The sequence below is a fragment of the Triticum urartu genome, chromosome 7 (assembly GCF_003073215.2).
Source record: "Triticum urartu cultivar G1812 chromosome 7, Tu2.1, whole genome shotgun sequence".
Taxonomy (NCBI): Eukaryota; Viridiplantae; Streptophyta; class Magnoliopsida; order Poales; family Poaceae; genus Triticum; species Triticum urartu.
Window position 1 is genome coordinate 679,315,618 of NC_053028.1, and position 24,399 is coordinate 679,340,016.

Genomic DNA, 24,399 nt, shown 5'->3' on the forward strand with positions numbered 1-24,399 from the left:
GTACTTGAGTTTCAGGTCGGTCCTGCAGCACAACCACAAATATGTTATGGCTAAATAATCTTCCAGTATCATTTCCATTAAACAGACGGCCAACCATTAAAAGAGTGCCAAAAACAGGAAAATATGTGACAGGCTAAAACAAAAGGCTTAAAAACCAAATCTTGACAACCAAACTGCTTATTACTGGACACCAGACACCCCCTTTTATCTAAAAATTACTGAACACCAGAAGAAACAAGGTGCAGAAGAGAAGCACATCATGCCAAAGATCACAGTCCAATCATGATCATCGCTGGAAGTAGGATTGTACAAATTACATCAGCCTCACAAATGCTGAAAAAGTCTTAAACAAGGTACTCGTATAGTTCAGTCTCACAGACACTGAAAACAAGTTCTAGAATTAAACAAGTTACAAAAGTTCAGTCTCACAAAAGTAGGCTCCGCTGAACCGACAACCCCACTACAAAGCGATAAAGTTGGTGCCCTAGTCAAATGAACAAGCTTTTCCATGCTGCAGGAATTCCATACATATTCCTGGCCTAGAGAAGCTTAACAGCTGCTGGCGAAGCTCTTTGGCCTTGCTTTTAGTCATTGAAACACGAAAATTTACTGTCATCCTCTTTAGCACTGTTGTCCAGTTGAATAACCTTTTCACAAAAGCGAGTTCATGTTCAGTTCCTCTCAGGCCACTGATTACTACTTCTTCGAGGCAATGGAGGACGAGTTCCTTGGTTTCCCAGTTTGATGGCTCGGCACAAATGCAACCTGATTGGCACGCAGAAGCGAGTGCCTGAAACAAGAGGCATATCAGCTAGAGATAAGAAAGATGAAACTAAGAAATAATTAGACAGCATGGATACTCTTAAATATGTCCAAAACAAAATTTACAAAAGAAAATAAAACAGATAAATTAATTTGGAGCCAGCAAATTGCAGAAAGTATAATTGCTCTATGCATATAAGAAATCGTACAACCCAACATTATTATCTCTACCTAATAATAAAGTACGGAGTGTCAGTGCTATATATCATCAACCAGTACAAAAGAAGTTTTTTATTATTTCAGAAGAAGATCAAAGGAGGGCCCAATTTCTTTGCTGAAAATAAGACCCCATCAGTTTATTTTGGCATTTCCAACAGACTGGTAATCTTTTCTACTAACAAAACTTACTACAAAGCCATGAACCCAAGTAATAGTATATTACTTCGTCAAGCTTGATAAGCAACACGTCAGTATCTAACCCTGACCAACAAGAGTAGGCCAACTCGTCACTAGGATTTGCCACAAACTAAGAATAGTGTTACCTCCTGTTCACTCGGCATGTCGACAAGTTTAATCTCCAGCTCTCTTACGCCACTAGACATACCGAGAACATGGAATGAGCTGGCTCCAAAGGAATGACCACATGCCACTACATGTAGTGTCAAGCTGGTAATGTTAGGAAAGTTTGTCATCTCCTCCATCAAGAATCGGCCGTTGACTTGAAGCTGTTGGATCACATGAGGTCATATAAGGATAGCGACAGAAACATCTCATTTTTCTACAAAGTGACTAGCTAGATGGTATTTTGTGTGCATTGATGTGAATTTTCAATTGTGTACATTTTCTTAGATATTCCAAATAACATATTCTTAATTAAGTTTAACACCAAGTTTTCTTATAATCTCTATTGGCTTGCTAGAATGCATGTTACAATAATCGCATAACTCAAATAAGAATAAACTCACCGGTGCATAGACAAGGTAGAGACCAAGTCTGCTGATGTGGTCAAAACGCTGCAGAAGCATCAAGCAATGACGATTATGTGCAGAAAATGTATATTGTCCATATACAATTAAATATTGCGTTGTCAGCTGTTGGAGATGTGACATCTCGCCAAGCAGGACAGAGCTAGGATCATAAGAACTCTTCCAATCAAGTGTCACCAGCTGAGGGGCTGAGATGTTGGCAATGTGTTGGCTCCGATTGAGAGCATCAGTGAAGCAACTCTGTACTGCTAAGTCTTTCAGAGCCAGCGCAACGACATTGAGCTGGTGCAAGCCAGGGAGACCACTGAGCACCAATTCTAGGAGAGACTCTGAGTGGATTGTGAACTCTTCCAGACCCTTGACACTGCCAACGCAAAGACGCGTCAAAGATGGACACCGTGGTGAAGAAACAACATCACCGAGGCTAGAGGGACCATGGAGCTGGATCCCAATCAGCACCAGATCGGCGAGCCGGGTAAATATGCCGGAAGGCGGCAGGGTGAGGCCGATAGAATCTAGATCAAGCACGACCTTGGTTGCGTTCTGAAAGCAAGGCAGCTTCAAAGGAGAGGCGGCGGAGGTCTCGTCCATGTTCCCCCTGTTGTGGAAATCTAGGACACCAGAGAGGCGACGGGCGTCGATGGGGAGCCATGCCGCGACGGATTCAGGGGTGGCCTCGATGGCGTGTACACCGCACGTCAGAAACACATGTACACTATGGAAGAAACGAATGTACTCGGCTTGGTGAAAGGGACCCAAGGTGGCGGCCTAATTAAAGGATTGTGTCCTGGGTGGTGATATGTGTTTACAATATGCTGATGATACCCTTTTGTTTTTAGAGAATGGCAGTAAGGCAGCTTTGAACCCAAAATGAGTATTAATCTGTTATGAACAAGTTTTAGGAGTGAGATGAGTTAGGTTTTTTTATATATTTTCCAGTGTGTGGTCAGTGAGTTTCTCATTAAATATTGGACACGACTAGGGAGCACACGTGTGCTCCCTAGCATTCCGGAGCACACACCCAAAAAAGGTAGAGTAAATTTTTGTCTTAATGCTATGATGCAAAATCCACTTCAAAAAAGGAAAGATTTTGTCCCATGTGCAATTATTTTATGTGTCCAATTTTTTTAGAAGTCATAACTTTTGAACGGAGCATCAAAATTATGATCCGTTTTTGCCGTTAGATTCTTGGTGGCGAGCTCTTCAAAACTAGATCCAATATCGATATGTTTCGACGAACTTTTTTTTCTTCGGGAAACTTTGGTGTCACTGGGAGGCAACTTTTGTACTACCGTAGGCAACTTTCGATTAGGGTGTGCATCATCGTCACCTATCATACGGATGTTCTTTTGAGTTGGTTATGATGACTACCAAATTGTCTAGCATCACGTGTAAGTTGCGTACCATGACTAGCTATCAACTTTGCTGCTATATGAAGCACTTGTTGCCAGTTTGCCTATCATGACTGTGTATCGACTCAATGCTCTTATAAAGTTGGCTATCATGATTGTCAAGTTGCCCGGCATCACCTATGAAATTGCTTTTGATGAACTTATTTTCTCAAGCAACTTTGTTTCCACAGAGAGGCAATTTTTGAATTACAATAGGCAACTTTCACCCCAATGTTCTTTTGAATTGGCTATAATGACTGCCAAATTTCCTAGCATGGCATATAAGTTGCCTAGCGTCAACTATGAAGTTGCTTTCGACGATCCTTTCTTTTTTTCTCAAGCAACTTTGGTGCCACGGAGAGGCAACTTTTGGTTAGGTTGTGTATCATAGTCATCTATCATCCTAATGTTATTTTGAGTTGGCTACCATGACTATCAAATTGCCTAGCATCACTTGTAAGTTGCCTACCATGACTACCTATCAAAGTTGCTGCCACATGACCCACCTTGTTTTTTATCATGATTACATATCAACTCAATGCTCTTATAAGATGGCTATCATGACCTCAATTTGCTTAGCGTAACCAATGAAATTGCTTCTGACAAAAATATTCTCAAGCAACTTCGTGCCACGGAGAGGCAACTTTTGTTTTACAGTAAACAACTTTCGCTTAGGTTGTGTATCATGGTCACTTATCATCAAAATGTTCTTTTGAATTGGCTACGATGACTACCAAGTTGCCTACCATCACCTATAAGTTGCCTACCAAGCTGCCTACCATCACGTGTAAGTTGCCTACCATGACTACCTACCAACTTTGATGCTACATAACGCACCTCGTCGCTAGGTTGTCTATGATAGCTACATATCAAATCAATGCTTTTATAAGTTGGCTATCATGAACGTCAACTTGCCTAGCGCCACCTATGAAGTTTCTTTTGATGAACTTTTTTTCTTGTCAGATATACAACTTTGGTGACGGGAAGACAACTTTTGAAATAAGATAAGCAACTTTTGGTTAGGTTATGTATCATGGTCGCCTATCAGCCCAATGTTCTTTTGAGTTGCCTAATATGACTAACAAGTTGTCTAGCATCACATGTAAGTTGCGTGCCATGACTACCTATCAACTTTGGTGATACATAAAGTACTTTGTTGCAATGTTTCCTATAGTGACAACCTATCAACTCAGTGCTCCCATAAGTTGGCTATTATGACGGTCAAGTTGATTAGCATCACATATTAAGTGGCCTTCGACAAACTATTTTTTCAAGCAACTTTGATGCTAAGATGAGCAATTTTGGTGCTACAAGAAGCAAATTTGTTGTCAAGTTGCCTATTATGACTATATTAAACTAATGATTTTCTAGTATGGCTATCATGACTCTCAAAACGTGCTTCTCCAGGCAACTACCTAGTAAACGTTGGCCACAAGATTAGAATGATCGACCGTAATGTGGGTGAGGAGGCGGTCGGGGCATGCTGGCGGACCCCATGCGTGGGGGAGGGGTCAAGGACCAGAACGGCGAGGTGGCCATCACGGAGCACGAAATGGTCGAAAGGTGTGGACACAAGTGGTCTAGGCCAGTGAACCGACATTCCATCATAGACCTCCACCCCCCTATTACAAAACACACAAGGGGCTGAGCTAGGTCCATGAATTAGCTCTTGATGTTTAGGCCTCCTTTGGTTCCTTGGAATATTGTAGGAATTATAAAGGATAGGAACTTTGTAGGAAAAATTTATTTGAAGCCCTTTAGTTTGTAGGATTGGATTCCTATTCCTATGTAGGATAAGAATCAATCCTTCAAATTTCAAAGGAAAAAAAAAACATTAGCCTAGACTCAATGGGAAAATTCCTATTCTATGCATGAAATGACATTTCTTTGTTTATAGGAATTGAGATGCATGTCATCTCACTTCTTATGATTTTCCTATTCCTATAATATTCATACCCTATGAACCAAAGGAGGCCTTAGACTCCCTGGTTGTGCATTCGTTTTGCTAATAATCTTTGGCAACTTGTGTTTTACATGCATCGGCGTCCAAAAAATCTGATCATACATGTAAGAAACTTTTACCGAGTGATTTAGGCAAGTAGTATTTATATTGAGGCAACTTATTCCATTGGAAATTGCAACTTTTGTGCAAATTAAAACAACAAAAGCAGCGCAGCCGGTGGAGCCATCTAATTCGTCCAAATTCAGCAATAGTGCATGCAGCCGCTGTGACAAATCAGACGAGTTACAGATCAACTGTACAGCTACAAATGGCAAACCAGCAAAAAGGTCAAAGGTTCAGATTTGTAACAGCGACATGTTCCTGGTTCTAAGCAAGTCTAATTGCAGGAAGGCAGGAGAGTACTATTTATATTGAGGCAAAAACTACATTCAGTACTTAAAAGACTACTATAATCAACCCTTTATGCTCTCTAGTATATCAATTTTAAAAATGCAAAATGTTGTAACTACTACAACACCTAAATCAACAACCTAGGAGGCACGTTATACCCATTTGGTTATTTATGCCAACACCTTCTATTATTTATTACAAGAAGAAAATGTGCTCCCAAAACACCGAGCACAAACCCATACCAAGTTAGTCTCCTCGATGCACCACGGCCAAGCTACAACGATGCAATCCTAGGCTGCATGCAGGATAATGCATATAATTTGCAATCTTTTATAGGCAAAATAAACGTACACTATGTCTACACTTTAATTTGCTAGGTGGTTTTGCACGACAAAAGGAAAGGGCAGCCTCCCTACTGACACATACTTTCCTAAGTGTTTTTTGAGGGAATACTTGCCTAAGTGTTGGTTACAACTTGCCTGATCCCACAGAAAAATTTGCCTGAAGAAAAAATAGCTGCTCATGCTGATTATTCACTTTGATTGGGTTACCTAGTGCGAAGCAACACACACCAGTCTGCATCACAAAACAAAATGAAAATGGGCAAAGTTCAGAATGCACCACGAGTTCTACTTCTATTACAGATACAAAGCCAGTTCAGAATTTACAGCGAGTATACGAACAGCAGAACTTCTCGAATTCCTTCACTGTGGGAGCACACTCCACCTTCTCAAGCAACGCTCACCACCTAGCAAAAAAGTGCCCTGCATCAACACACAGGCAATACAAATAAGTTCTGAAAATTGTACATTTCACAAATCTTTTCTTCTTCAATCTCATCGGTGGTCAGGCCCTTGTTTTTGAGGAAGGAGAGGAACTTGATGGCGTTCTGGACGTACTTCCCTCAACGGCTGCGTCTGCAGCAGCGCCTTGAAGGCTAGCTGCGGCTGCATCTCGCCACCGTCGTCGTCTGCTGCTGCTCCTGGTGGTTCCGGACAGAACTGGTTGATCAACAATCACATCAAATTGTAGAATTGAGAGAAGATGGTAGACCTTACGCGCAGAGCTGGCACAACATGACCGAGGGGGAAGCCGACGCCGTAGGGACGCATAACGGGCTGGCGACCGGCGGCGCAGGAGATCAGGGAGCAGGTCCTGCCGGGCGCGGCGTGCGACGGCCGAGCACTTGCTGGGTGCGGCGCTCATCGCCGGGACCGGGAGTAGGTAAGAGGAGGAGGCGACGGCCGGGGTTGTGCTTGGTGTGGCGCGCGGCGCCAGGAGGAGGATCGGGGCGGCAGCCGCGTAACCGGGAGGAGGAGCACGACGGCGGAGGGATGCGTGGCCTGGAGAAGGAGCGGGCAACGAGCGCATCTCAGGGAGGAAGCGCAGGGCGGCTGGTGGTGGGACGACGAGCAGGTGGGATGAGTGGATAAGGTGCGGGAGGTGGGCGACGCGTATGTTGTTTTGTCGATAGCGCGTGCGCTCGGGATGACTAACGAGCACATCTGCACTTTTTAGAATTTAGGTTAAATATTTGGGAAACCCACTACACCGACGACTTACAATTCCTGATTGATAAAATCCTAATTAGGATTGCTCGATGGAGAGGCAAGCTTCTTATTTAGGAAAGCTTACTCTTGGGAAGTGTTATTAGCTAGAGGTTGAGCGAACCAGCCCTCCCTCCTAGGGTTCTCGCGCCGCCGCCGGCTCCCCCGCGCGGAGCCGTCGCCGCTAGCCCTCTCCCGCTCCACATCCCTGTTGAGGAGGATGTGGATGAGGAGGTCGTCCGGCAGCGCGCTGAGCCGGTCCTCACCACCTCCAGCGGCAGCGGCGGATAGCTTTGGACGACGATGCTCCGGCATGCGTTCCATGGAAGCACGAGGCAAGAGGTATGTGATGCGCCATAGGTCACATCACATCGGGCCGCCGGTGGGTGGGGATGAATGGGAATGGGTCGGGAGGAGGGAGGAGGCTACACTCAGTCGATTTGGGGGCTAGGGTTTTCTTCTCCTGGGATTGGGGATCGAGACTCTGGGATTTTGGGAACTGTGGTTTCGTAGTCCTTCTTTTTTAAGCTGGATTGTGGTTTCGTTGGACCCCATTGGTTTTTGGAGAACATTTTTTTATAATACCATGAAAAGGGTCATGCGCTGCAACAGAAAAAAAAAACATAATCTCGAATGGCCATGACAACATTTGGCTACATCATTGAAATACACACTCTCAATTTCATGAAACCATGAACAACTTATGAAACCATGAACATTTTTTAAAAGACTCGTGAACATTTTTCGAATTGATAACCACTTTTACAAAATTTCAAACATTTTTTAAAATTAAGACCATTTTTTGAATTCATGAGCATTTTATACTATTTGCAAAAAAAAAATTAAAATTGCGAAAAAAATAAACAATTTTCTTGAAACAGCGAACATTTTCAGAATGGACGAACAATTTTTGAAATTCACGAACACTTTTTTCATTGAACGGACACTTTTTGAAATGCATGATTATTTTTTGAATCAGCGAGCATTTTATGGATGAATATACTATTTTGTAAGTTCTGAACAGTTTTTAAATTTTTAGGATATTTTCCATTCATGAACATTTATTGAATTGGAAAAATTATGTTTCATTTTATTAACATTTTTAACACACGATTTTTTAAAAAATAAATAACATTTTTATTTCCCAAGCATTTGTTTTAAAAATTTCGAACATTTTTTTAATAAGCAAAGATTTTTTAGTAAAATGGTGAACATTTTTTGAGTTAACAAATATTTTACTCCCTCCGTTCATTTTTGTAAGTCGTTTCAGACAACTCAAAATAGGCTGTTTTGCACATTGTCTGAAATGTCTTCAAGATCTTATAAAAGTGAACAGAGGTAGTACAATTTATTGAACATTTTATTTAAAATTCACATTTATTTATTTTTCGGATTTTTTGTGAAGTCCCGGATTATTTAAAGTAAAAAATGAAAAAGGAAAAGAAAAGGAGAACAGAAAAACGAGATTTAAAATACAAGCCGGTCGGACATGGGCCATCGCAAACGGGCGCGCTGCATATTCTCCCAGCGCGCGGAGCGCAGTATAGGAGGTTCCTACTCCATGGGTCGGCCCAAGCGAAGGATTCCCCTGTGTAAAACGTTATTTATGAGTGAGGGCTTTTGGCGGGCGACCTCCATGATGGTGGATACTTTAAAAAATACAATAATTACATTTTGGAGTTTAAAAAAATTCTGAAAAAAATCTACACATTAATATGGATGTATTCTGCATGTGTATAAAATCTCACAACGAAATACATTATGGTGAGAGGTACACAAAAAAGAGAAAATCATGCATTTCTAATGGTGAACAGTGTTTGCGCTGTTCATCAGTTTGAAAACCGCGATTTGTCTTTTTTGTGTAGCTCTCATCATAATGTATTTCATGTTAAAAATTTACACACATGTAAAATACATCCATGTTAACATGTATGATTTTTTCAGAATTTTTTGAAACTTTAAAATATGATTTTGATTTTTTCAAAATACCCATCTCCATGGAGGTCGACCGTCATTGGCATTTTGCGGTTATTTATCACTTATAGGGGGGACCCATATTTTGTAACTTTAGGGTAATTTTCATGACGTGCCGCCAAAAGCAATAGTCTCTTTATTGCTAGGTAGGTATAGATACTAGCACACATGCTGAAACTGTCCATGCAGAGGCATTCGCTCTAATGCACACAATCTCTCTTGCTGAAGCATAGGGAATGGGTCGGGTTGTGTTTGAAACGGACTGGTTAGGCCTGGTTAGCGCCATCTCCACCGATGTTTTGGATCGTTCAAGTTTGGGTGCCATATTTTGGGAGACGGGTTTCTTCTTCAACTAGATTTTATCCAGTGGAGCATTGTGCACTGCCCACGCTCTTGTAATATCCCAGCACACATGCTGGCATCTATGGGTAGGCAGGGTACACATGGGAGCCAATACGTGTGGCTCTCGAACTTTCCCCCTCTTGTAACCGATGCAGTGGCCGCCGATTTGGTCGGTCCGGCGTAAAGCCATGGAATGCAAGGTGTTCCAATTCAAGAAAAAAGGTATAGATACTAGCACCTACATCATGCATCTTGCAACGGGACAAAAAAAATACCGTATGATCTCACATGTGTCACAAGTTATACTTTTTCTCGTCCATGTCTATAGTGGTTGCAGTGCTCATCTGATTACAATATGTTCAAATATAGTCAAGCCCAAGATGGTGAGCTCGGACACAACATAACACACCTGCCATTGAACAAAAACTTTAAAATAATTTTTAACAAATTCCAAAAATGTATGACGAAAATCATAATTTTCAAAAATATGACCTGTCAGCCTCTCTTAAACCAAAAGGCATGTCTTCGTTCCTATGTAAAAGCTCAAGGGAAACTCTTCGTCCAACATTAGGCCCAAGAGGACATTTGAGTCCTGTGTGGGCTAAAGATAGACCGTTCTGGGCCGGAGAGTAATCTTCGATGGCCAATGGGCTGGAGAGATTAACTTCGGTCTAGCGTAGACCGAAGAGTTGTCTTCGTCCAACCTCCAACCGAAGAGACTAGCTTTGTCACTCACCTTTAGGGGCCTTCATGACTCTTAGGTGCTCGAAACACTAGCTATTCGGGAGGCGTTAGCACTCTCAGAGGATCTCTATCTCAACCAAATTATGGTGGCCTCGGATTGCAAGGTGGCGATTGATGCGATCAGGGAAGGAAGCCTAGCAAATTTCGGTGCTATTGTCCAGGAGATCAAGGCTAGAGCAGCAACCTTTATTTCATGTTCTTTTAGTCATGAGTATAGGACCTCCAACACAGAGGCCCATAATCTCGCAAAGTATACTTTATCTTTAGGGTTTGGCCGTCACACCTGGCTCGGCCAGCCCGGCGACCTTGTCTTTGTACCCATGAACATTCTTATTCAGTAATAAAGCTTTGCGAGATTCTAAAAGAAAAACCTCCAACCGAAGAGTTCAGGATAAGGCTGGCGCGGCCGTCTTCTTCCTCCCGACTCGATCCACCTCTGTTTCGCCACCTAAACACTGCCACCTACCAGATCCGCTAGAGGAGAGCTATTCCCAACAGCCAAGTACCAAATCTAGCCACGAGGAAGAATGTTGGGGTGTGGATGTTGCGTCCTACGGGAAGGAAGGGGTGGTTGCGGAGGTCGCTTGGGCAAGCTCCATTTGTAATGTCACATCCCAATTTTTTCACTAAATTTAGGATGTGCATTTAGAAGCATTGCATCCATTATTTCATTGCATATTTCGAGTTTGAAAATCAAATTTTGGCCAATTTTTAAACCCTGGGTCAAATTGGAGTTTAATTACTAGCCATAATGTTTTTTTGCATAAAAGTTTTTCCAAAATTGCATTAAGGGCAGGAAAGTAATTCCTAAGATTCACATTTGCCCTATTTTCTTGTTGTTCAATTTTTATAATAGTTTGAATTTGGGCGATTCAGACTATAAGTAAATCCTTGTTTAAAAAGAAATAAGAAGATAAAAAGGAAAAAACAAAAAAAGAGAGAAAGAAAAGCCCAACGGCCAGCTTGCAAGCCCAACACACGCACCGGAGAGAGAGAGAGAGAGAGATGAAACACATGAGATCGAAAGGTTGTCGCTTCTCCTGCATGCTCTCTCTCTCCCTCCTCCCCCCTCTCATTGATACCACGACCCGCCCGTCGGGCCACGTCATCGCCTTCAACCTCTCATCCACAACAGCCACACTCATGACCCGAGCGCCCCACTTGCCACGACCTCGCGTTCGTGCCATTCGTGGACGCGCACAACCCTGTGGCGCCATCCTATAAAAACCCTGGGCCCCTCTATCTCAAACCCCTCGCTCAATTCCACCAGAGTGCCACCAGGCTGCTCACTGCACCACCTCCATCTCCGCCACTACCGTGATCTCTAGCAAGCTCAGGCTACCGTTCGAGCAACCACTGCCACCACCACACCCCACGGCAGTTTATGCACCTCCTGGACATCAATCGCACACCCAACGACCACTGGAGCATAGACTTCATCGACACCCGAGCTTCTCCATCGCCGCTGCCGTATCTTCTAGTATTTATTTCTCTTTGTACTTCCAATATCTCTTTATTTTTTGTACTTCTTTTGTTGAAACAACCAGCCTCCGCATTGATTTCGATCAAAGAAACTGCCAACCATTACAAGAGTTATGAAAACAGGAAAATACATAAGGTAAAACAAAAACATGAAACAAATTTAAATACCATCTAGCTGGAATATGTCTACCCGCCAAGCACCAACAAAACTAATTACTGGACCCAGGGGATCCAGAAGAAACAAGGTGCAGAAGCACATCATGCCAAACATCGCAGTCCAATCATGATCATCGTAGGATTGAACAAGTTACTATGCTTTAGCCTCACAAACACTTAAGAAGTCTTAAACAAGTCAAGGAGCAGAGGAGGAGGCCGTTTAGGGGGAGCTCGGGTGGAGGAGGAGGAGCTCGTTAGGGGGAGCTCGTGCGGAGGAGGAGGAGCTTGGCTGGGGGAGTTGGGGCTGGCCCTCTTTGTTGTGTCCTATGGGGAGGAATTAGTGGTTGCGTGGAGGTCGTCGAGGCAAGGTTCATTTGCGATGTCACATCCAATTTTCTTTTCTAAATTTAGGATGTGCATTTAGAAGCATTGCATCCGTGATTTCATTGCATATTTGGAGTTTGAAAATCAAATTTAACCAATTTTAAACCCTGAGTTAAATTGGAGTTTAATTAGTGGCCATAATGACTTTTTGCATAAAAGTTTTTCCAAAATTGCATTAAGGGCAGGAAAGTAATTCCTAAGATTCACATTTGCCCTATTTTATTGTGTGTTCAAATGTTTAAAATAGTTTGAATTTGGGCAACTCAAACTATAAGTAAATCCTTGTTTAAAAAGAAATCAAAAAAGAAAAAGGAAAAACAAAAGGAGAGAAAGAAAAGCCCAACGGCTAGGTAGCAAACCCAACACACGCGCTCGCTCTCTCGCACGCTCCCTATCCCCCCCCCCCCCCCCCCCTCTCCCCCCCCCCCCCCTCTCTTATTGACACCAGGACCCACCCGTCTGGCCACATCATTGCATTCACCTCTCGCTGCGACCCACTCGCCATGACCTCGCCTTCAACCTCTCGCCCGCAACATCCGCAACCATGACCCAAGCGCCCCACTGGCCACGACCTCGCATTCATGCTATTCTTGGACGCACACAACCCTGTGGCGCTGTCCTATAAATACGGACCCCCTCTCTCTCAAACCCCTCACTCAATTCCACCGGAGCACCACCAGGCTCCTCCCATCTCCACCACTACCGATATCTCCGGCAAGATTCTGGCAAGCTCAGGCTGCCATTTGGCCAACCACCGCCACCACCACACCGCACGGCACTCTATGCACCTCCTGGGCATCAACCGCATGCCAAACGACCACTGGAGCATAGACTTCAACGACACCCAAGCCTTGCCGCGCCAACTATGACGTGTCTTTCAGTATTTCTTTCTCTTTGTACTTCCAATATTTCTTTATTTTTTGTACTTCTTTGGTTGAAACAACGAGCCTCCTCATTGGTTTGGATTTAAAGAAACTGCCGACCATTACAAGAGTTATGATGACAGGAAAATACATAAGGTAAAACAAAACAGCATGCAACAAATTTAAACACCATCTAGCTGGAATATGTCTAGCAGCGAATTAAGCACCAACAAACTAATTACTGGACCCAGGGGACCCCAGAAGAAAAAAGGTGCAGAAGCACATCATGCCAAACATCAGAGTCCAATCCTAATCATCCTAGGATTGAACAAGTTAGTACACTTAAGCCTCACAAATACTGAAGAAGTCTTAAACAAGTTGCTAGAGTTGAACAAGTGTAGAATTAAACAAGTTACAAGAATTCAGTGTCAGAAATACTGGAAACAAACAAGTTGTTGGACTCACACAAATTACCCAAGTTCAGTCTCACAAAAGTAGGTTGCGCTGAACTGACAACCACTGCAAAGCGACAAAGTTGGTGCGCTAGTCAAATGAACACGCTTTTCCACGATGCAGGAACTTCATACATATTCCGGGCCTAGAGAAGCTCCTTAACAGCTGGAGGAGCTCTTTGCCCTTGCTCTCAGTCATTGACACATGAAAATTTAGTGTCATCTTCTTTAGCATTGTTGTCCAGTTGCATAACCTTTTCACAAGGGCGACTTCATGTTCTGTTCCTTTCAGGCCATGGATTTCTACTTCATTAAGGCAATGGAGTTCGAGTTCATCGGTTTCCCAGTTTGATGGCTCAGCACAAATGCAAGCTGATTGGCACGGAGAGTGTGTCTGCAACAAAAGGCATATCAGCTAGATGAGAGAGATGAAATTAATAAATAATCAAACTGAATGGATACTCTTAGATATGTCCATAAAAAAATTCACAAAAGAATAAACCAGAAAAATTAATTTGGAGCCAGCATATTGCAGAAAGTATAATTGCTATATGCATAAAGGAATAATACAGCCAACTTATTATAAACCTTACACAAATTATCATGTATTGTGCTATCGTCAACCCATGCACAAAAAGAAGATCTTTATATTTTCTGAATAAGATCAGGGTTCCTATTTCTTCTTTGCTAAAAAGATGACCCCATCAGTTTATTTGGCATTTCCAACAGACTGGTAATCTTTTGAAGTAAAACCTATTACAAGGTCACAAACCCAAGTAGGTAGTATATTACTTCGTCAAGCTTGATAAGCAACACATCTGTATCTTGCCCTAACCAACAAGAGTAGGGTAACTCGCTGCTAAGCCATGGGCACTATAAACTAAGAATAGTGTTACCTCCAATTCGCTTCGCCTGTCGAGAAGTCTAAGCTCGAACATGGAATAAGCTGGCTCCAAAGGAATGTCCACACGCCATTACAAGCAATGCCAAGCTGGTAATGTTAGGAAACTTTGTCATATCTTCAATCAAGAATCCGTTGTCACATTCGATCTGCAGGTTCGGTGGAAGTCATACAATTGCATAAGGACACACACATCCGATTTTTTTTTAAAGAGTCACTAATACACAGTACACAAGTCCACCTTCCTGCGGACTGTTGTGAATTTTCAATTTAGCATCGTTTCAAAAGTACTCCAAACGACATAATCCTGAAGCAAGTTTAACTAGAAGCTATTTTGTTTATAATCTCTAGTGACTTGCAATAATGGCATAACTAACATAAGAATGAACTCACCGACATCCGTGGATAGATAAGGCTCAGATAAAGTCTGCTGATGTGGTCAAAATGCTGCAGAAGCATCGAGCAATGACGATTTTCTGTAGAAATCACATCTGGTCCATATGCAAAAAGAGGATTGGTGGTCAGCTGTTGGAGATGTGGCATCTCATCAAGCAGGATGGAGCTAGGATCATAGAAACTCCTCCAATCAAGTGTCACGAGCTGAGGGGCTGAGATGTTGGCAACCGGTTGACTTTGAATATTGGTGAAGCAATTGCATACTAGTAGCGTTTGCAGAACGAGCGCAACAACATTGAGCTGCTGCAAGCTCAGATCCCTCAGCTCCAATTTTACGAGTGACTCCGAGTGGATTGTGAAATTATCCAGACCACTCACACGGCAAAGGGAAAGGTGCTGCAAAGATGGACTCCGTCGTGAAGACACGACGTCACTGAGGCTACACGAGCCATGAAGCTGGATGTCGCGCAGCCAAAGATCGGTGAGCCGGGTAAATACGCCGGAAGGCGGCAGGGTGAGGCCAGTAAGACCTAGGTCGAGTATCATCTCGGTTGCGTTCTGAAAGCAAGGCAGCTTCAAGGGAGAGGCCGCGGCGGACACGCCGTACATGTTTAGCCAATTCTGAAGATGTAGATGTAGGACACCGGAGAGGCGGCCCGCGGCGATGGGGAGCCACGCCGCGGCGGATTCGGGGGCGGCCTCACCCTCGATGGCGTCAACGAAGAGGTGGCGGAGGGCCGGCGCATCGTGGGCGGCGAGGGCGGCGCGTATGCCGTCGGGGTCAGTGCCGAAGGGAAAGTGGAGCTCCGGGAGGAGAGCCCAGACGCGGCGCCAGCGGCGTGCGAGGACGCTGGCCCGAGCGGCGACGGGGGCGTCCCTGAGCTTGAGGAGGATGTGGATGAGGAGGTCGTCCGGCAGCGCGCTGAGCCGGTCCTCGCCACCTCCAGCGGCGGCGTCGGAGAGCTTTAGCTGCCGATGCTCCGGCACGGGCTCCATGGAAGCCGGAGCAGAGGGATGCGGTCGCCGGTGGCTGGGGATGGGGGATCGGAGTCACGATTTGGGGGCTAGGGTTTTCCAGCGATTGGGGATTTGTCCGACCCGCTGACCTTGACGGGCCTCATTTTTCTATTTTTTTAGTTTTTTATATGTCTTTTCTACTCCCTCCATTCCACGTTGTAGTGCTTCCTCTATCCTCGTGCTTCAACTTTGACCGTAAATTTAACTACCAAGACCGATTGCGGCGGAAGCAAAAGTTATATCAGTGAATTCGTATTTGAAAGAAGTTTTCAATTATACAATTTTTTCTTCCACCGTAGTCGGTCTTGTTGGTTAAATTTATGGTCAAAATTGGACCTTGGGAAGCGCAGGCGCACTATATTTTAAAATGGAGGGAGTATTTTTTAGTTGAGAGTACACCTTAGATGCACTATAGCTTTATATAAGACAAAGGTTAAAATTACAAGAAACTATCATCTCGCTACGAACAATGAGCGTAGCACACATATCACTTCCGAGCAAGACCAAAGCCGGACGACCCACAAAGCAAGTTACCATACAAAAGAGCTTATCCTCAGCTCACACACAACACCGCATCTCAACCAATGCCGGACGCCTATGAAGTGTTACAGATGGAGTGAGAAAATATTCGGGAATATTCTCCCGGTTTCCGGCATTTATCGGACAGGCGATCCGGAGGGGGGAGGTTCCACGTTTGCAGTGTTAAGAGACACGTGACAGATGTGTGGATGGCATATCCGAGTTCATCATATTTTTCTGAGCAATTTTTATAGAAAAATTATTTTTACCGAGTTACGTTTATTTCCTATTTTTTTTAAAAAAATTAAACAATTTCTGAAATTATGGATTTATTTAAATAATTCGAATTAAATAGCAAAAAGGCTATGTGCACCTAAAGGACACACAGCCAGAGAGACTGACTAGTGGGCCTGGTCAACTATTGACTTAGCAGTTGACTGATCAATGTGTTGACTGGGCCCATGTGTCATTGACTATTAGTTTACTAATTTAGTTTAATCTAATAGGTGGGGGCCCAGTGTCATAGACTAATTTAGGAGGGGGGTTGTCTAACCTAACAGTGGGGTTAGCCCCCTCCTAATTAAGCTCGGTCGGGGCCCACTAGGCAGGGGCACAGGGCCACCAGGAGATTGCTGTGCACGCGCGCACGCAGCACAGGATGCCGGCGGGGCGAGCAGTGCCCGCGGCCATGAGCAGCGTGTAGGCTGGGCTACGCGTGAGGGGCGGTGCGACTTGGTCGGGGCGCGCGAGCGCGCGGCCATGGGCGTGAACGGCACGCGGCATGCAGCGGGGTGTCGTTTACGATGGCGAGACAGAAGGGGGAAGAAGGAGGGTCGACGGAGGGCCTCACAGAGGGTCTGGCAGTGTGCTCGGGGAGGTCAGTGAGGTGCTGCGGGCGTCGAATCGAAGCGGCGATGGTGAGCTGGAGCTTCAGGCGCGGACGGATCTCGAGAGGTGGAGAGGGGAACAAGGGGGACAGGGATGCCCTATCCTCGCCGGCAGGGAGGGGCGCGGGGGGGGGGGGGGGGGGGGGGGCGGGGGGGATGGCCAGCGCGTGGCCTGGCGCAGCCATGGCCACGGGATGCCTGCCACGATCATCATGTACCAGGAAGGAGATGAGTGGGGAGGTGGGCTGGGCGTCTCGCAGCCCACATGGGCCTTTTTATTTTGTTTTTCAGTTTCCTTTCTGTTTTTCTTATTGTAATCTGCTTTGCATTATGTTTTAATATTAAATGAATTTTGTTAAATATGAGACTTGTCACAAAAGTACTTCGCAATATATTGGACTTTCACAAAAAGTTTGAGGGCAATTTGATTCTTCTAGAATTTATGGTGGAAATTAAATGAGATAATTGGCGATGTTTGGTCTAGCTTAAAATAGGTCACGGGCATTTTAATAATTCAAATAATGTTGGACTATTCCTGAAAATTATTTAGTGAATTTTTCAACCCAGCGAACATTTTTGTTTCACCGTTCGAACAAATAATAATTTGACTTTATTTTAAATTTGAATTCGGTTTGGATCAAAGTGAGGTTTAGAAAATTAATTGCTTTGACATGGCACCAGTGTGTGTTTACTGTAGCTTAACTACCGGAGTGTTACATGGCATAGCTACCGGGATCGTGAGCATGTTGGTTTCCTAAAATCGGCAGATTCTTTGAATCAGGTGACACTTTTACAGTACGAGTAACACTGTAGAAAAAAAAAAATGCAGTTTAGCATGTTCTGAATTTATTCACCAAGCTCCATTTAGAACTTACAGAGTTTACTGGTTTGAAGAGCCATCTGTGAATAGACCTCGGCGGTATCCTTGTCCGCCTGTGCAAAAACAGGAAGTCAAAGCATTCATCAGGGGCGATGCTAGAGGCCACGAACTACACCTGAGCCCGAAGATGAACCGTGCACACTTACATGCATGGCGATGTTGTGGACTTGGCAGAGCACCTGCGACGGGAGGCTTGTTGGATATTTGTGTGGCTTTCAACATTTACTAGAAGGGAACGCGCGCCTTGCCGCGCCGTTCTTCTTCCATTATAAGAAAAATGAGAAATTAGATATATACGTTTATATATGTGCATGTGCTAAAGGATTCTAGTTGCAATGATTTTGAAGTGTTTCTATGCATTAGAGAACATATCTGTCATCTTTAATTTCTAATATTCAAAAATGAAATTTACAGCGATTGTGTGAATATGCATGCATTAGTCACTGCATGTATACTTCAGGATATGTTTCTTATTTATTTGCATGTGCATGAAGAACTTACATCAGCAATCAGGAGACGCATGCATGAATATATATTTTTTCAAAATAAAGCAGGTAAACGACTACATATGGCATCTCCATGAGAAGCTCTGAACAAAATACAATTTCATAACCATCTCAAAAATAAAAATACAGGTTCATTGACAAACTACGACTTCTCTTTTGTTCCAAGTGCATGCTTTATTATTGGGGCAATAACGTTTGAACATGATTGCAGAGGTCAGGCTTCATTTCAGGAGGAATAAAAATAAGGGTGAATTCCATATATGCCACTCAAAACTTGTCTGTATCCGCATATGCCATTGAAAATTTCCCTCTGCCAAATATGCCACCGAAATTTTGCACCGCGTACATATATGCCACTACCGCTAGTTGACTGTTAGTTGACTGTGTAGAAGCTCTCACGTGATGTCAGTTTTTTCCAGTAAAGACCATTATACCCTTTGAGCCATATGTTAAAAAAATGAAACTAAGATAAAAAAAACTGGCCAGTTGCGCTCGACCTGCATCCATCCCCATCCGCACGACCTAGCGCTCGTTCCCTAGTCCACACGACCTGCATCTTGACCTAGCCGCCGCCGTCGACGGAAGCTGCCGCCGGTCCCGTGCAGCCTCTCCGCCGCTGGTCCCCCACGCCCTCCCCCATCCCGCATCCCCACCGGACCCGAGCAGCCGCAGGTGCCCGTCCCACCGGACACGAGCAGCAGCTGCCGCTCCCCGCCCCGGCGGTGGAGGGGCTGGTCTCTGCCGCGGCCCCCTCCACACGCGGTGCCAGCAGGATGGCGCCGCCGGCTGGCACATCTACATCGATGGGAGCACCGCAACAAGCACCCCCAAAGGCGGCGACGGATGGCAGATCGGTGGCGACGGGAGCACATCAAGTACCATCGGCAACCCGAATGGCAACGGATCCTCCTCCTTGGCTCCCAGCAGGGTATAATTAATTCTTCTGCACATTGTTTGTTCCCGAAATTTTAAATTGGTAGCAATCGATTTAGTTCATTGCGGTCTGAATGGTGGTATCCTGTTCATTCACAGGATGGATGCAGCTTCATCATTTTTAATGAACATGAAAATTGTTGGCTCTCATTTTAGAGAGGGCATCAGTGGCTATATGTTCAATATGGTCATTGACTCTGACACGACAAATTATAAAGACATTGTTGCTGAAATTGAAGAGAAATATCCGCGGCGTATGAATGAAACAGTGACACTTCATTATTTTGAAGAGTCCAACAGAACAATCCATGAATTAAGTACTGACCATGACATGCTTGCTATGTTTGCTAAGTTTGGTAGTAAAAAAACAATTGAGATGAGGATTACAGTCCATAATGTCAATGCTAGACCTGATAAACCTGAATGGCCAATAGAAGAGAGTGTTGGAGTGGATGTCCCTTATGTTGGAACTGACTTAGCAAATCCATTTGAGGAAAATGAGCATGTTGGTGTAAACGAGGAAGACATGTACTCAGATGATAGTGACAATGAAGGTGATGCTAGTGATGTGCCTTGTAAAGATCCTAACTTTGTGCCCGACGATAGGGAAAAATCTTCTTCTGATGACATATCAGAGGATGAGGAGGATGAAATTAAAGATGCTGAGCCCGTTGACCTTCCAGATTTTTCATATGATAGGGAAAATCCACCAATGACAGAGGGCACAGTATATAGTGACATGCATGAGTTTAGAGTGGCAATAGCTCAACATGCAATTGCACATGAATTTGATTTTCAAATTGACAAGACTGATCCTTCGAGATTCAGGGCCCATTGTTGTGATGAGAATTGCAAGTGGAGAATTCACGCCGCTAGGATGGATGAGGGTAGCATCAAGGTGGTGGTAAACAAACATGGTCACACATGCTCAAGCATAAGACAAGATGAAACATCCAAACATGCAAACCAGAATTGGGTGGCTGATAGAGTCAAAGTTTTGACAAGTTGTATAGCTACAAGGCAGAAATTGATAAGTCTTGCCCTGGTAGCTCTTTTGTCATTGATCATGAAGTATCGCTTGGAGCGAGAAGGTTCACAAAGCTGTTCTTTGCATTAAAGCCATGCATAGATGGTTTTCTTGCAGGTTGTAGGCCATATTTGGCTATTGACAGCACTTTCTTGACAGGCAAATTCAAAGGTCAATTGGCAGCCGCAGTTGCTGTAGATGGCCACAATTGGATATATCCTCTTGCTATTGGAGTAATCGACTCCGAGACAAAGGAAAACTGGGCTTGGTTCATGGAGAGGCTTAGAGATGCTATTGGCACACCAGAAGGTCTCACGATTTGCAATGATGCGGGAAAGGGTATTGATGGAGCTGTAGCTGACATATTCCCTATGGTTGAACATAGGGAGTGTATGTGGCACTTGGTAAAGAATTTTAAGAAGAAGTTTCGAGGCAAGGTATATGATGATCACCTTTGGCCAACCGCATATGCATGGAATTCTTATCATTTTAACAAGCACATAACAACTATTCAACAAGCAAGGCCAAAAGCAATATCCTACTTGCAAAAGAATCACATAAGGTTATGGACCAGGAGCGAGTTCACGACACTCTCAAAGGTGGACTATGTGACCAATAATCTTGCTGAATCCTTCAACAAATGGATCAAGCCTTACAAAGGAATGCATCTTCCAGAATTCATTGACAAGATGAGGCACGAGCAAATGATCATGTGGCATAAGAGAAGGAAGGTTTCTAGGAAATGGAAAGGCAGAATTATGCCACACATTGTGAAACAATTGCATGAGAAGAGCAGAGGTTTGACATTTCGGGTAACAAGAACTAGTGACACTGAAGCTGAAGTGCAGTGCAAGGCTGGGAGTGGTTATAGGCATGTTGTCAATCTCAGCAAGTGGACTTGCACTTGTAGAGAGTGGCAGGTTTGCGGACAGCCTTGTGTGCATGCTATTGCATTCATTGGGCATGTTCGAGGGTCTATAGAGGATTATGTTGATGATTGTTATAGTGTGGAAAAGTTTAGGGCTGCATATGAGCATATCATTCCTGGATTGGTTGACAAGTCTCAATGGCCCAAAGGTGATCATGGCTTCTTCCTAGAACCACCTATACTAAAGAGTGTAGCGGGGAGACGAAGAAAGAATAGATACAAAGGATCCGAAGAAAGGTCAAAAGGAGCTCACAAATGCCCAATCTGTAAACGATATGGGCACCATTGGCATAGTTGTAGAGATGGTGATCCTGAACAAAAGGCAGCTATGCTTCTTGAAAGGTATTTACTTTTCCTGTATTTACTGCATGTATTTACTTTTCCTGTATTTACTTTTCCTGAATTTATGTTTTTTGATTTTATAACCCTGTTTTGTTTTAAGGGGGCCACCAAAGAAGAGGAGAAAGAAGAAGAGTGCCATACAAGACCCTGAGACGGCCATGGTAGTTGCATGTGCTTCTACAAACTGCTCCGGTCATGGTATACCCATCTAGGTAAGATTGCATTAAACTTGCGTGTCCTTATATATATATATATTAGTGAGGTATATCTCCATCTATATTTGTTAGTTGCTGATTTGCACCTTTCAGAACCATGCAATGTGCTTACCAGATAAACATTATGTGTACAGATCTATCAAGGGTTCTAAATAACCAAAACATGCTTCTGGGGAACAAAAGGAAAAATCTAAGAAGAGTGCGCCGTGAAAGGGAAAGGGTAAGGCTGCCAAAGAGAAGATTGCCTCACGAGTTGTTGCTATTGGAGAGCAGACACCAAAAGGCAAAGAAAAATGCACCGAAGTTGCTCCACATGATAGCCCAGCCATGGGTACAAGAAGCAAAAGGGCATCTCATAGCCCAGCTATGAGCACTAGGAGCAAAAGAGCACCTGTTAGATTAGACTTGTAGTGCGTGCTCTGTTTCGGTGTATGTTTGACATTAAAACATGTTGAGACCTCTCTGTTTTGTGTTGTGATGAACCAATATGGTCTTGTGATAACTTTGATGTTTGTGAGGATATATTGCTCATGAGATGCAAATTGTGATTCTATGCTAATTAAGCGGAAATGCTGCCGAAATTTTGTTTTTTTGTGCTAACATTATTTTACTTGTTTTGTACTTTCATGCTGAAATTAATTAAAAAGTTCATCGCTCATCTTATATTCACGTAAAAATTATTGAAATGGAATACAATAGAAATCAGTATATCATTAGGCTAAATGGTCACAAGGTATGTTCAGGGGTAAAATCGTCTTTTCAACTGCCACTTAACAGTCAACTAACAGTCAACTCGCGATAGTGGCATATCTGTACACAGTGCAAATTTTCAGTGGCATATTTAGGGGAGGGAAATTTTCAATGGCATATGAGGGTACGGGCAAGTTTTGAGTGGCATATATGGAATTCACCCTAAAAATAATCATTGTAAACTGGGTCGGGGTTAATTTCTTGCAGACATCTTAATCACAATGGTAATCTTTGTAGATTCCTCCACATGCCAGGCAAAAGTCTTGTTTGTATTTGGTTCTGTCCCGAAAAGTTATTGTGTGACGATCCTTTAGAATTTAAGTTCCGCCATCAAAACCAGCCCACACCAACTGGCTGTAAGTGGCGACTTGTGGTGAGGAGCACCAACCTGCTGCAGAGTGCATATAGTAGGAAGAGAGAGCGCCATGGGGCATGAATAAAATGATGAGAAGCAGTGGCAAACCCACCGCTGGAAAGAACGGTTCCCCCGGCAACCGACACGCATAGACGCCCTCCGCCCCTAGAGAGAGCACATGCCGGCCGCATCACCGATTCCCCCTCCCTTTCCCAATCTCTTTGACCTCTCCACAAAACAGCAGTGACACATAGTGAAAAAATGGTTGAACAAAAAGTGTGAGAAGGTAGAGCTAAGTAGTAGATTGACGAAAAGCCAAATAGGGCGGCCGTAATGCTCGATGCACAAATTAAACAGATGCAAAGTTACTCTTAGTAATTGTTGGATGGACACATTAGCCGGCAAAAGGAAGATAATCATATGCCAAACAACTAATTCAGGCTAAACATAGTATCTGAACAAGATATATGGTGCCACATTAATAGATATTATTTCTACAGTGCCACATTCTCATATATATGGTGGTAACTGTAATTCTTGGGGCCCATCGGCAGCATCTCAAGCCTTGAAGAATCTGAGACTTGTCACAAACCAGATATAGGAAGTTTCAGAAGTCACTAAACAAACTTCTAGAGTTTCTCGTTGACAACTAATTACCTGGTTGAGAAGGAACCACCTCGTGCATGATCGATCAAGAATAGACGACTCTGGTCTTCTGATGAACAGGCTGTTATTCAGGAGCATAACAACTCGATAAAGATATCCAAAGGACATGATTGCTAGACAGTTAGGCTGGTAAAATTTCACAGCAGTTTAAAGAGAGATAATTATATCTCTAGAGTTTACGAATTTGTGAAGGCGAAGTTAACCCATCCATGAACAAAATCATTATGAATTTAGGAGCAGTAGCAATGAATAATGATTGAGAAAATTTATATAGGAAGGCGCTAACCACTGACATACACAAACCTGAATCATATGCCATATGTATTGCTATGCGTCTCTTAAACATTCTAAAGCCATTAGTTTTAACAAACATGCAAACACAGTGAAGATGCTCAGCTAGATAACTATGTAATAGTAATAGATGCTTCTCTTTTGACATTTGTATCATTGGAAGCACCCTGTAGGTAATAACTCGAGTAAAGACGTCGGTTTCACGGTGTATGGCCAGGCATAAGGTGACCTTGTGTACAACCAAGGGTCGGTGTACTGGCCCACACGTGGACGTGAAGGGCGTGATGACAAGCTTGTGCGCTTTGACCTGGAAACAGAGAAGATCATGTTGGTGGCGGCCAAGCACCTGC

At 43.7% G+C, this 24,399-nt stretch overlaps 2 protein-coding genes across 9 annotated transcripts; both read right to left on the reverse strand.

The window, feature by feature from the left end:
* Positions 1 to 257: 257 nt before the first annotated feature.
* Positions 258 to 6,956, reverse strand: LOC125521806. 8 transcript variants are annotated; one of them, XM_048686871.1, is made up of 7 exons: positions 6,551 to 6,956; positions 6,302 to 6,474; positions 6,161 to 6,240; positions 5,972 to 6,068; positions 1,728 to 1,775; positions 1,305 to 1,487; positions 258 to 790 (listed from the first exon to the last, which is right to left on the reverse strand). In XM_048686871.1, exons 4-7 carry the CDS (start codon positions 6,014 to 6,016, stop codon positions 485 to 487), a joined length of 582 nt encoding a protein of 193 aa, XP_048542828.1. In that variant the 5' UTR covers positions 6,017 to 6,068; positions 6,161 to 6,240; positions 6,302 to 6,474; positions 6,551 to 6,956; the 3' UTR covers positions 258 to 484. The 8 variants fall into 8 exon arrangements, with proteins under 8 accessions (XP_048542828.1, XP_048542827.1, XP_048542823.1 ...); XM_048686870.1 differs by having other exon boundaries at positions 6,392 to 6,474; positions 6,551 to 6,955; XM_048686866.1 differs by having other exon boundaries at positions 6,161 to 6,256; positions 6,392 to 6,474; positions 6,551 to 6,955.
* Positions 6,957 to 13,277: 6,321 nt separating this feature from the next.
* Positions 13,278 to 16,122, reverse strand: LOC125523433 (putative F-box/FBD/LRR-repeat protein At4g03220). Its single transcript, XM_048688468.1, has 3 exons — positions 14,731 to 16,122; positions 14,333 to 14,486; positions 13,278 to 13,830 (listed from the first exon to the last, which is right to left on the reverse strand). The coding sequence occupies exons 1-2, from the start codon at positions 15,727 to 15,729 to the stop codon at positions 14,361 to 14,363; spliced, it is 1,125 nt and encodes a 374-aa protein (XP_048544425.1). The 5' UTR covers positions 15,730 to 16,122; the 3' UTR covers positions 13,278 to 13,830; positions 14,333 to 14,360.
* Positions 16,123 to 24,399: the final 8,277 nt, after the last annotated feature.

Coding starts and splice junctions, on each gene's coding strand:
- LOC125523433 (XM_048688468.1), bottom strand. CDS start 15,729: ATGGAGCCCGTGCCGGAGCATCGGCAGCTAAAGCTCTCCGACGCCGCC. Junction 14,487..14,730: donor TTATCTATCCACGGATGTCG/GTGAGTTCATTC, acceptor CCGAACCTGCAG/ATCGAATGTGACAACGGATT.
- LOC125521806 (XM_048686871.1), bottom strand. CDS start 6,016: ATGAGCAGCTATTTTTTCTTCAGGCAAATTTTTCTGTGGGATCAG. Junction 1,776..5,971: donor AAATTTTTCTGTGGGATCAG/GCAAGTTGTAAC, acceptor ATGCTTCTGCAG/CGTTTTGACCACATCAGCAG. Junction 791..1,304: donor ACATGCCGAGTGAACAGGAG/GTAACACTATTC, acceptor CTCTTGTTTCAG/GCACTCGCTTCTGCGTGCCA.